A 14,040-nucleotide genomic window follows, 5' to 3' on the forward strand; every position below is an offset into this window, starting at 1 on the left:
CCTCCTGGTCTGCAACTCTCTTGCTACACTTGGATCGCACTCGCTCTGGCGGAAAGAGCAGTGGATCGTGTCTCTCACTTACTCCTGTTTTCGTGTATCTGTCTTGTCTGCTACGAACGCTTGCTGGAGGCTCGGTGAGGTAACCGTTAAGCAAGCGCTCGCGTCCTCTGTTTCAGGTTTGTCTGTTGGTGATTAGTTAGGCGTGCTTGTCTCTGTTGTGCTTAACACGCGGAGACCGCGCATAAACGCGTACACTGTTGCGAATGAGTGCGGTGTTCGCGTTTAGTTAGCGTTTGTTATTTTCCTTATCTTCTCATTGTATGATTTGCTGTGCCTTTGCTACTCTCGTGCTCTGTCTTGCTGTAGCCTTGTGTCACCTCTGGCAATCGCCTCTATCGCGATTGCGTTCCTACTTCATATCTGCTGTTGTGTATGCACCGTCGCGGGTTGGCGACTAGTTTGGTGCACACACATACAATCTGTCCCTTTGCTCAATCTCATTCGCAATCGCTTCTCAGGCGATTGCGTTCTCACTCGGTTTCCTTTGTTGTGTGTCCGCCGTCGCAGGTGGGCGGCTAGATTGGTGGACATACATACATTTTTTCCCTTCGTGCAACTCCTGTCTTGCGTCTGTGGCAGGGCAGAGGAGCTGTTCCTCTGCACTCCACAGCTCCACCTGCCGACAGGAATTTCCCTCTACAGGTGCATTGCACCTTTTGCTGGGTTCCCTCGAATTATACGCTTGTGGAGGATTTCCGCAGTGTCAGCGCACGTCTTGTGCGCTGATCACGGAGAGAATTCCACAATCGTTACATGAGCACAAAAGTAATATCCAGGTCCTTAAGAAAGTGAAAGAGGGTGAGGTTGATACCACCAAGGTGTCCCCTTTAGCGCAACATTTTGTGGAGCAGAGACACAATGTGAGTCAGCTTAGGTGGCAGAGATTGGTAGTTGTTATTTCCCCAGAGGGTAAGTCCCATAGGAATACCCTCCTTAGACAGGAAGCATTTTGGATGGAGCGATTGGGAACTCAATCACCTAATGGTCTCAATGAAGACTTCAGTTTTAGATGTTTCCTTTAACAGGTATGCTGCTCTTTTCACTAGAGAGGGTTAATCAGTATTGAAGCAATGTGCCCACCCCCCAATCCTTGTGTGTGGTGAGAAGTGTTATGTCAATATATGTTGTATGTTGGATCAGAAGTTTTGAGCACTTGATAAAGGGCCAATGCCCAAAACATTGTGCTGTCTGTATGCTGTATATATGTCTGGCATTATAAAATAAATATGAATTGGATATAATATCCGATGAGGGTCGAGTCTTATGGGAATTGCTGTGCATCTTGGAACTTGGTGACATTGAGAGGTGTGATGGACCTCTCACCCCATTAGGACTCCCCGCAAATATATTTGCAATCCTGAGGCTGGCGGACTTTTCTTCTATGGAAAATGAGTTGAACTTATTCGGGGCTTCTAATGGTCCCCCGCAGACATCCTATGCCCGCGCAGCCACTCACCGATGCTCCAACCCTGCCTCCAATTCACTTCTGGAATTTCAGACTTTAAAGTCTGAAAACCGCTGCGCCTGCGCTGAAGTTTCATCACTCCCCTGTGTCACATGCCTACCATGGCAGAGATGGCGGATAAGATCATTTGAAAGGACAGCATGTTAACAATATGTCTGCCTCCATGAATCAGGAAGTAGAAACAGTGCAGATTTATTTTAGGATTTGTATCAGCTGTAACAAAGAAATGTTTGTTTGTTTTTTTGTTTAAAGGTTATGATGCCGTTGCATATCTTTTAGAGAAGAGAGGACACTCTGAGTTCAGGTCCACATTAAAGTGTTAACAAAAATATATTTGAAAATAAAAATGTACGTACTTGTCAAAGACTGCTTTTACTTTTAGTTGATAATTAAGCTCCTGTAGCTTTACCAAAAGTCTGAAAAAGAGAGAAAAAAAAACATAATTACATATCTTGATTGAAACAATACAAATTCACATCAAGTCAAAATTTTTATTTTTTTTGTAAATTATAACGTTTATTGACTCTAATTGCATCTACTGTACAAAGATGGTCAGAAGTACTTAAAGGGGCATTATGGCTAATATTGCTGATTTTAGTTAATAAAATAAATAATGTGCACAAGAGGTACAAGTTATAAAAAAAGTAAATATCTGGTGAAAGAGGTGTTTGACAGGACACATTGCTGCAGCTAGAGGAAGATGGGTATACACAATTAAGCAAAGGAGTTCAGAAGAGCTCATTAACCATGTGGGGGGAGACAAGCTGCCGTTCTGGCTAGAAAGATCCTTTTGCTGTGATAAGAAGTTACACGCTGCTTGCGATGTGTTGTTTAAAGGATACCTGATGTTAAATATCAGGTATGTAAGTGGCTGATTCAGTCCTGACTCAGACAGGAAGTGACTACAGTGTGACCCTAACTGATAAGAAATTCCAACTATAAAACACTTTCCTGGCAGAAAATGGCTTCTGAGAGCAAGAAAGAGATAAAAAGGGTAATTTCTTATCAGTGATGGTCACACTGTAGTCACTTCCTGTCTGAGTCAGGACTGAGTCAGCCACTTACACACCCGATAGTTAATTCTTTCAGGCAGAGAAAGAAAAAAAGGAACACAGCATAGTTATTTGTGTGCTAGACACTGTACATACACATATCTATCTCATCATGTCACATGTCACTTCGGGTATCCTTTAATCACTGTAGCGTATCTGGCTGCCCCTCCTTTCTCTCACACAGACTGTGCATGTGTCCTCCGCAGAACCAGAGACTCAGCCAGAGACGCGGCAGAGATTAAACAACACATTGCTCGCAAGCAGCTTCTTTCTAGCCAGAACGGCAGTTGCTCTGGTCCTCCCCCTACATGGTCATTGAGCTCTTCCGAACTCCGTCTCTTAATTATGTATTTTTGCGATAGTGGTCCTTTAAAGTGTAACTCAGGCATAAAATCAAAAATCAATTCTTTATTTTTATCTGGTAAACAAGTAAAAGGGTGCTAACCAGGCAATCCAAAAGTTAAAAATCACTCTTACTTTTTTCTCCATAAAACACCATTTTCCAATTTCCTAGGCTCTTATTTGGTACATCTGCCGCACAAAGGAAGTTTTTTTTCTTCTTTACTTCCCCTCAGACATAACTAATGCAGCCTGATTGGCTGAAGCCTCTTTACCTCCCATTTTCCCCTCCCACAACTTTGTTCCTCTCTGATTGGCCAATATTTCTCATGCTGAGACAATGCATGTTGTACTGCAGAGCTGGATGGGAGTTTCTTAAAACTGGGAGGAGGGCGGGTAATGATACACAGACAGAGTAAGGGAGAATATTATGTCAGGATTGGCTTCAAGATAGAGAAATCACTAAAATCAAAATGAGGTCAATGCAAAACATATGTTATGTAAGTAGAGCAAGTATTTATCTACTTTTATTTGTGTTTTTTTCCTGATAGTATGGCTGACAGCTCCTCTTTAAATGAAGCATCAGGCAATATATAGAAAATGAGATCTACTTACCCAGGGCTTCCTCCAACCTCTGTCAGTCCTTCGCCGCAGCTCCGGTGTCCCAGGATCCCCTCCGTCGGAGATGCCGACCTCTCCAGGTCAGCATCTACTGCACCTGCACAAGAGCCACTCCTGGTCGTGCTGACGTGGTTTGGAGTGTACTGTGCTTTCTTTAAGCAATATTGAACCTCAATTGTCATTCAATTGCCCAGCCATTTAGCTTTTCTAGCCCACCATATAACCTAAAGATAGCTATACATTAATAGATTGCCACCCAATTAAGTCAAAATATAGATCTCACTCTGATTAAATTCTGATGAATAAGATCCAAGATGGCGCCTGGATAGGAAGCCACGGCCACAGGGCTCCGGCAATAACTTCTTTTTTCTCATCTCCCTGGGTCTCCCCTGGCCATGGCTCACCTCAGAGGTTCCTTGCAGCATCTTCACTCCACCGCTGGGAAGTGCGGAGCGGTGCGCTCGCTCTCCGGGCTCCGACTCCCCCTGCACTCTCTCTGAGAACCGGCTCGCCACGTGGAGGACTCCAGAGAGAGCCGCCGACCCATGCTCAGCATCCACGTGATCCACATCACATGGACACTGAACAACTACACCATTGCTGCCCAGTGAGACCAGGACACCGCCAGGACAAGCAGGAGGCCGAAAGGTCTGTGTACCACCCCCCAGCTGCAAGCAGCCGCCGGGACAGAAGCTCCCTCCAACTCCCGCTCCATCATACCAGCCAGGGGTGCCCGTGCTGTGCACGCCTCTCCTCTCCACAGCTGCACCATCTCCGGTCAGACCAGCAATCGCTACCGTCTGCCCCGTGGGGGGCACCACCGCTCTGCAGGTCAGCCACAACAAAATAGACGGGAGGACTGTGGTGCTTGTGGTGGCCTGCCTGATTCTTATCCATGGGCGTACACTAGAACACTGCCGGCTCCAGCTGCCTCGGGATCCCTAGCACTGGGCTTCTGCCACTCTGGGTGCGGGCTGCTCCATCGCTGCAGTTGGGGGGAGGTATGTCTGCTGCTGCTGCTCTATCTCTGCGGCCAGAGCAAATCAGTTACCTCTATCCACTATCCCCCAGCCTGTGAGTGGGAACATCAGCCCCCAGGTCTGCCCCTCAGCAGCAGCAGCAACGCAAATTCACTGTGGCCTCCTGGGCCCACCTCAGCCTAGTGTGCATCCTGTGTCCATAGCTTGGTGCCATGCCCTTACAGCATCTCCATGCCCTGGAGCCCTGCAGCCAGCAGGCATCTAGGAATACCTGCACCAGGAATGCTCTCCTCTGCCGAAGACCTCCTTTTGGGCCTACAAATCCAACCTTACCAGACTAGGCCGCAAGCCTGGGGACTTTCCAACTTTCCAACCAAAGCAGTGATCCAATCTGCAGGCCACCATCAAAACCCCAGGGGATTCTCGGACTCTCATTTCTCATCTATTCTTTCTCTCGCTCTCGCCTACTCTCTATCCTTCTCTCTCCTTCTTTTCTCTTCTCTCTGCACTATCCCTTCAAGACCTTCTGTAGGGCATCTGAATTGCTGCAGAGCTGTTGAGCGCCACAACAGGATTGCGGCAGCTCCACTCAACATAGCACTCAAAAGCCCGCTCCTAGGTCCCCCTACACTGTCTTTGTGCATATGCCATGCTTTGAACATTCTATTGTATGTACTTACTGTATGCAGTACTGTATGTATTTGATGTACCATCACCGACCCTGTATGTGCCAAAAATAATTCCGGGTACAACCCCCGTTGTACTTGGCGAAATAAATAAATGATTCTGATTCTGATGAAAGAAGGATTGATTACTGCCCCATACAAACAGATTTTTAATAGATTTCAGCATGACTTCTTCCAATTTTTCTCTTCTGGTATGATTTACTGTGCGTACCTCAATTACCATTCTTATGAAATCCCAACTGGTCTGCTAACCTATAGTATGAGCAAAGTGCTTCCCTTCCACTGGTATATACTGAAGGCATGATAGCAAATTGAAGGCATGTGTTACGCTCGGTGGTATATTCTCCACAGTCAGCACGTAATGCATAACTTGATATGAAGGAGACACATACGCAAGCACAAGGAACCAGGATATCCTCAGTGATAGTGCAAACGCACTAGTGGAGGAGAGGACTGAAATGAGGTAGTCAATCGTGAACGCAGAGATGGCGTACCTCACAAGGACAGGACAGAATAGTCAGGAAATAGCAGAATCAAGACAGGCAAACGTAATACACACAAATATACAATAGACATGATATTCCTAGCGTATTACAATTACAGCTATCAATGAAACTACAAACGACTGACTAACATATGTATATATCGGCGATTAATCGATATATAACATAAGCAAGGAACACTGGCTAGGACCTGGAGCAATACAGGGAACAGGACTAGGAAGGATTTGCTACTTCTACGCAGAAGTGAGCGCAATCCACGCAAGGTAACAGGAACAGGACTGAACTAGCTAAGCACGGGTGATCACGATAAGCGCAACCTACCGAAACGTGCTGGAACTGACTGACTGAACACAGGATATAAACAGTTTGAGTACGTATATATCAGCGACACTGATGTATTAACGTAACATGAATACAAGGAAAATAGCAAACGTGCTAGTATGCGTTTATATCGGCCAAAGTAACAGCAAGACAGGCTGATGCTGCTGAGACTATGATAGCCCGAGGAGCACTGCAGTAAGCAGCTCTTTATACTGAGGTCATTCAATGGGAGCAGACATGCAGATTCCCACACAGGTGAATGATAATCAGTCACAAGCTGGCAGCAGGGAAAGACAGACAAAGCTATGCAACCTGCAAGAAAGGGATTGCAGCTCCACTGCAACAGACAATGTTTGACTTTACAAGAGCATCCCAAACTGTCATGAACTGCGGAGTGACTGCAGATGAAATCAACCCTTAGGCCTCTTGCACACGGCAAGCGAATCAGATTCAGATTCCGCTTTATAATCTGTTTTTACTTCCGATTCCAATTCAGATTTGCAGTTTGCTCCCTGCACACTGCAAATCGGAATCTGAATTGGATGTAAAAACTGATTAAAAAGCGGAATCTGAATCGGAATCGCATGCAGTGTGCAAGAGGCCCGAGTGTGATTGCAAGCAAAACTATGCAAGCAAATGCATGTAAAGAAATCAAAATCTGCTTGTCTACAGAACAACTGCAGCCAGCAGTACATGCTGCAGAAGTGATCATAACAGATTAAAGGCATGGGGCATAATGACTAGTAGGGCTGGTCATGAGATGCAAATAATTCCAAACTGGTATTTGTATGCAAATATATGTAGCTTGAAAATAGATCAAATTCCACCTTGGCATTATCTGATTCCATTTTTGAGCTGAATAAACGTGAATATATAATTTGCATAATCCTCCATCAATGAATAATGATTTGCATCTCACAGACCATCTCTAGTGACTAGCACTCTTCCCTTGCACTGTTAGGTTCCGGGTTGAATCTAGGCCAGAATACTATTTGCAGGGACGGTACAAGGTGCTCCAGCACAGGCGCAGATTCCAAAGTGCACCCTGAAATCCAAACTTTTACAGTTTTTTTCTCACATACAAAATCGCATTACAACTGACGGCCAATGTAAGACAATAGGTCGGCTCACATGCATGCAGGGGGAAAAAAAACATCCTGCAGAATAATAATATCACACGCCAAGTTCAATTTCTTATTGCCAAGTGACACCTACTATGACCTAATGCGCACATTAACTCAATCGACACTCAGCCATGCTAATCAGAGGCTCGCAGCTAGTAGATAACTGAGCCATTAGGTCAATGTAGACCATGGTTGATGTAGGCATTGGCCCTTAACCACTGGACTGCCAGCAGTATTAAAATGTCCTGTTGGTCCCTCTTAATGGACCAACAGACGTTTTAAAACTTGCAATGGAAACAGAGGCGCCAGCAGAGTAAAAATTGATCATAGGTATATAAAACATATAAAAGTTGGGGGGCAAGGGTGGACTTACCTCCCTAAAACCAAACACAACCACTATGTATGGTTTAAACAAGATTTAATTTGTACTCCAGAACAAATGCAATGCATTTTGCGGGTCTATAGCCCGCTTCCTCAGGCAATAATACAGATAGGAGTAAGTGCAATATAAAACAACAGCATATAATAAAATAACATCTGCCTACACTAGAATATTCATTATGTTCCAATGTTTATATAAGAAAAACGCAAAAAAATATCAAATGCAGATTTTGAACTCCAAAACTCGTAATCAATTTATATACTGTGCCCTATATGACATAAAGTAAAATAAATACATTATCGGACATAACATCTGTATGTCTTCCTTGCTTGGTAAAGGTCAGTGTCTCTCTCTCCCTCGCTGTCCCCTCCGGAATGAAGTGTGCAGCGGCTGGGCAGCGGGCGGAACTTACCTCGTCTCGCTCCTGCGCCGGAAGTTCTGGTGCCGCACTCTGGTCTGGATCAGACCAGAGTAGCGGGTAAAACAACTGGCGCGTGCGACGAGAGGAGGTAAGTTCCGCCCGCTGCCCAGCCGCTGTACACTTCATTCCGGACTCCGGAGGGGAGAGCGAGAGAGGGAGGGAGAGCCCCCTAAGGTGAGTGCCCATAGCTCTCCCTCTTCTCTGCGCTGCTCCCCTCCTGCTGTGGCACACATGGCCACTTTTTCTGGGGACATATCCCCCTGGCTACATATACTGGGACATATCCCCCTGGCTACATATACTGGGACATATACCCCTGGCTACAAATACTGGGGACATATACTCCTGGCTACATATACTGGGACATATACCCCCTGCCTACATATACTGGGACATATCCCCCTGGCTACATATACTGGGACATATACCCCTGCCTACATATACTGGGACATATACCCCTGCCTACATATACTGGGACATATCCCCCTGGCTACATATACTGGGACATATCCCCCTGGCTACATATACTGGGACATATACCCCTGCCTACATATACTGGGACATATCCCCCTGCCTACATATACTGGGACATATCCCCCTGGCTACATATACTGGGACATATCCCCCTGGCTACATATACTGGGACATATACCCCCTGCCTACATATACTGGGACATATACCCCTGCCTACATATACTGGGACATATCCCCCTGCCTACATATACTGGGACATATACCCCTGCCTACATATACTGGGACATATACCCCTGCCTACATAGACTGGGACATATACCCCTGCCTACATATACTGGGACATATCCCCCTGGCTACATATACTGGGACATATCCCCCTGGCTACATATACTGGGACATATCCCCCTGGCTACATATACTGGGGCATATACCCCCTGCCTACATATACTGGGACATATACCCCCTGCCTACATATACTGGGACATATCTACCTGGCTACATATACTGGGGCATATACCCCCTGCCTACATATACTGGGACATATACCCCCTGCCTACATATACTGGGACATATACCCCTGCCTACATATACTGGGACATATACCCCTGCCTACATATACTGGGACACATCCCCCTGCCTACATATACTGGGACACATCCCCCTGGCTACTTTTTCTGGGGACATATACCCCTGCCTACATATACTGGGACATATCCCCCTGGCTACATATACTGGGACATATACCCCCTGCCTACATATACTGGGACATCTACCCCCTGCCTACATATACTGGGACATATACCCCCTGCCTACATATACTGGGACATATACCCCCTGCCTACATATACTGGGACATATACCCCCTGCCTACATATACTGGGACATATACCCCTGCCTACATATACTGGGACATATACCCCTGCCTACATATACTGGGACATATCCCCCTGCCTACATATACTGGGACATATCCCCCTGGCTACATATACTGGGACATATACCCCCTGCCTACATATACTGGGACATATACCCCCTGCCTACATATACTGAGACATATCCCCTTGGCTACATATACTGGGACATATACCCCCTGCCTACATATACTGGGACATATACCCCTGCCTACATATACTGGGCACATATACCCCTGACTACATATACTGGGCACATATACCCCTGGCTACCTGTTCTGGGGACATCTCTACCCCTGGCTACCAGTTCTGGGGACATCTATACCGCTGGCCACCTATTCTGGGGACACCTATAGACCTGGGGCTACCTATTTTTGGGGAACCACTGCTGTCAGATTGAGTGTATTTTGGGGAACTGCTGCCAGGTGAGAGGTGTCTACATATTAAGGGGGCATTCTGCCTATTTATGTGAAAAGCTGTCTATTTATGTGCCTCATGACTGCTGAATTTGTCTTGTTGCGGGCCCTAATGGTTACTGACTTTGTCTTGTTGGGGGCCTCATGATTTGTTGGGGGCCTCAAGATTGCTGAATTTGTCTTGTTGGGGGCCTCATGATTGCTGAATTTGTCTTGTTGGGGGCCTCATGATTGCTGAATTTGTCTTGTTGGGGGCCTCATGATTGCTGAGTTGGTCATGTTGGGGGCCTCATGATTGCTGAATTTGTCTTGATGGGGGGGGGAGGGCTCATGATTGCTGAATTTGTCTTGTTGGGGGTCACATGATTGCTAACTGCGAGACTATGGAAAAAGCTGAATCATCATCATATGAGACAATAGCATTTAACCTACTTTTTCCGCTTTTTAAAACAGAAAATGAAACTGTGAGGTTCTAAAAAAATGAATAATTTTTTAAGGAGTACGATGGATGAAATTGTTTATCTTCACAGTTTATTTTCAACTTAATTTTCCATAATGTTCATGTATGAGTTAAAATGTTTGTATTTAGTTTAAATTGCTGTTGGCACTTTGTGATAGTAAAGTGACTTTGCAGTTTGGACACTCGACCTCCAAAAGGTTCGCCACCACTGTCCTAATCTAATGTCCCACCATTGCTTAGTTCATGTAAACTTGTCTCCACCCACGACCACACCCACATTCTGGTTCATGACCACACCCATAGCGCGCCGCATTTTTTGGGGCGCCAGATTTGCGGCGCGGCGCGCTATGCGCACCGCCCCGATTTTTGCTCCCCACTTTTTGCCCCCCCCTGGAACATTTTCTGCGGACGCCCATGAATATATAAAGAGTACTACGAATCTTTTCTATAGGTGCACTGACCTTTACCAAGCAAGGAAGACATACAGATGTTATGTCTGATAATGTATTTATTTCACTTTATGTCATATAGGGCACAGTAAATTGATTACGAGTTTTGGAGTTTATTATCTGCATTTGATATTTTTTTTAGAGTTTTTCTTATATAAACATTGGAACATAATCTGCTAGTTTAGGCAGATGTTATTTTATTATATGTTGTTGTTTTATATTGCAGTTACTCCTATCTTTATTAATGCCTGAGGAAGCGGGCTAGAGACCCGCGAAACGTGTTGCATTTGTTCTGGAGTATGAAGTAAATCTTGTTTAAACCATACATAGTGGTTGTGTTTGGTTTTGGGGAGGTAAGTCCACCCTTGACCCCCAACTTTTATGTGTTTTTACCTATGTTCAATTTTTACTCTGCTGGCGCCTCTGTTTCCATAGCAAAATAAACAAAATGTTCTACTGACCCTTGTGCTTCTTGAAATGCCTCTATTTCTCTCCAAGAGAAATTCTCTTTAAAGAGAAACTGTATAGAAAGTCTTCCAACCAAACCATGGTTCACTACCACTAATAGGGGATTCTCTGCTGCAAGGATCTGATCCATTAGATCTCTTTCTACAAGGTGCTCTAGAGTAGCTGGACGGTGTTGGAGAGAAAAACCAACAAAAATAAGGACTTCATTTCATACAAAAAAAGCCTTAAACAATTTTAGAAATGCAGTGCAAAAACAGTAATACTTTTCTTCTCTCATATCCTCCCAATCCCATAATCCAAAGTGCTTGTTCAGTACTTTTAAACCCCCCCCCCCCCCTCCTTCTTCATGCTTATCAGCTGAAGTATTTGCAACATATTTCACTAATAAAATTGACAAAATCCATAGAGGTTTTTCCATACAGCCATCTAATTCCATCCACACCTCACTTATTGACTGCTCTCTATCCGCTTTCTCTCCCATCTTTGAACATTCTCTATCCTCTCTAATCTTCAAATCTCATTTTATCACGGATCCTATTCACTCCTGTCCCATTTCGCAGCTATCCTCTACCTTCATCCCTGTACTAGCATTGCTATTCAACCTATCCCTCTCCACTGGCATCTTTCCATCCTCACTCTAAAAGGCTGTTGTGACACCACTAGTTAAAAAATCAACTCTAGATCCCACCAAACTCGCCCTGTGTCTCATTCGCATCCAAATGACTTGAACACCATATACATGCTGATCTAAGCCATTATTCATCTGCTAACTCCCTGCCTGATCAGTTCCAGTGTAAGAAACATGGAGGAAGCAGCTGCGGGCAGTCTGGCATCCTCCGCAGCTGCCTCCATCTCTCTGCCTAGTGTGTCACCCGTGCCTCCGGCGTCTAGCACGCCGAGGACGGGTTTGTCAGCCGCACATAGGGTTGCATTGTCGCGTGCGCGTGCGCACAGACAGGACCTTTATGCAGGGAGGAGGCGCGTCAGCTGACCAGATGGTCGGCTGACGTCAGAGGAGACGTTCGCCGCTCCTCATTGGCTCAGAGGAGTGGGCCTGCCAATTGGGTCTCCTCTGCTTCTTAAGCCTCTCGGCTTCACTCGCAACCTGTCTGCTGTTGCGAATACTACGTGTTAGCGCTCAGACCTTAGATAGATCTGGTGTGCTTTGATCCCTCTGGTGAAGGCTTCTGCACTTATATACCCACCAGCTCCTCTGGTGAGGGCCTCTGTGCTGATAGTTCCCACCAGCTCCTCTGGTGAGGACTTCTGTACTGATATACCCACCAGCTCCTCTGGTGAGGGCCTCTGTACTGATAGTACCCACCAGCTCCTCTGGTGAGGACTTCTTTACTGATAGTACCCACCAGCTCCTCTGGTGAGGTATAGCTACCTATCAAGTACTATTGTTGCACCAAGCACTATACATTGTATATCTTTCTGTGTGTAGTTACACCTGTTACACCATCTGTATTTGTTGTCACGGCAGCTTTTGATATACCAGCATTATAGGTGATTCTGCAGATCACCTTATAATCAGGTATATATCTGCATTATAGGTGATACTGCAGATCACCTGATAATCAGAATTCTGCCTCTTGCTGACACAGATCGTTACATCCAGTCTGGCTTTCGCTCTAACCACTCCACAGAAACAGCCCTTACTAAAGTGGCCAATGATGATCATATTGCTAAATCCAAAGGCCATTATTTCATTTACATCCTTCTCGATCTGTCATCAGCGTTTGATACTGTTGATCACATTTTACTCCTAGAGATAATTTCCATTATAGGTATAAAGGGTCTCGCTCTCTCCTGGATATCTTCCTATCTGTCTGGAAGGTCTTCCACAGTCTTTTACTCGGATCAGATCCAGTGGCGCAGCTAGGGTGTTTGACACCCAGTGCGGATAATTCACCGACACCCCCCCTCCCCCCCAAAAAAGCAAAGCGCGCAGCGGCAAAAAAATGGGTGTGGACATGACATCACATGGATGGGGGTAACTGTAAGGCAGTGGGCTAATATAGGTAGCCAGGATAGTTGCCCCCAGTATAGGTTAGTAAGGTAGGTGCCTCCAATATAGGTAGCCAGTATAGTTGCCACCAGTATAGGCTAGCTAGGTAGGTAGGTAGGTGCCCCCAATACAGGTTAGATAGGTAGCTTCCCCCAGTATAGGTTAGATTGGTAGGTGCCTCCAGTGTAGGTTAGATAGGTAGCTGCCTCCCAGTATAGGTTAGATTAGGTAGGTGCCCCCAATATAGGTTAGATTAGGTAGGTGCCCCCCAGTATAGGTTAGATTAGGTAGGTGCCCCCCACTATAGGTTAGATAGGTAGCTGCTGCCCAGTATAGGTTAGATTAGGTAGGTGCCATTATAAGTTAGATAGGTAGCTGCCCTCAGTATAAGTTAGATAGGTAGCTGCCCCCCAGTATAGGTTAGATAGGTAGCTGCCCCCCAGTATAGGTTAGATTAGGTAGGTACTCCCCAGTATAGGTTAGATTAGGTAGGTGCCTCCCAGTATAGGTTAGATAGGTAGCTACCCCCGTATAGGTTAGATAGGTAGCTGCTGCCCAGTATAGGTTAGATTAGGTAGGTTCCCCCCATTATAGGTTAGATAGGTAGCTGCCCCCAGTATAGGTTAGATAGGTAGCTGCCCCCCAGTATAGGATAGATAGGTAGCTGCCCCCAGTATAGGTTAGATAGGTAGCTGCCCCCCCAGTATAGGTTAGATTAGGTAGGTGCCCCCCAGTATAGGTTAGATTAGGTAGGTGCCCCCCAGTATAGGTTAGATAGGTAGCTGCTGCCCAGTATAGGTTAGATTAGGTAGGTGCCCCCCATTATAGGTTAGATTAGGTAGATTCCCCCAGTATAGGTTAGATAGGTAGCTGCCCCCCAGTATAGGTTACATTAGG

At 45.7% G+C, this 14,040-nt stretch overlaps 1 protein-coding gene across 1 annotated transcript in view; it reads right to left on the minus strand.

The window, feature by feature from the left end:
* The window catches only part of STAT1 (signal transducer and activator of transcription 1), a 1,171,385-nt gene that overhangs the window by 571,025 nt on the left and 586,320 nt on the right, over nt 1-14,040 (minus strand). The window contains exon 8 of the mRNA XM_068244925.1: nt 1,882-1,941. Within this exon, the coding sequence (XP_068101026.1) occupies nt 1,882-1,941 (60 nt within the window). The remainder of the gene's footprint in view (nt 1-1,881; nt 1,942-14,040) is intronic.

Source organism: Hyperolius riggenbachi, chromosome 7, assembly GCF_040937935.1.
Source record: "Hyperolius riggenbachi isolate aHypRig1 chromosome 7, aHypRig1.pri, whole genome shotgun sequence".
Taxonomy (NCBI): Eukaryota; Metazoa; Chordata; class Amphibia; order Anura; family Hyperoliidae; genus Hyperolius; species Hyperolius riggenbachi.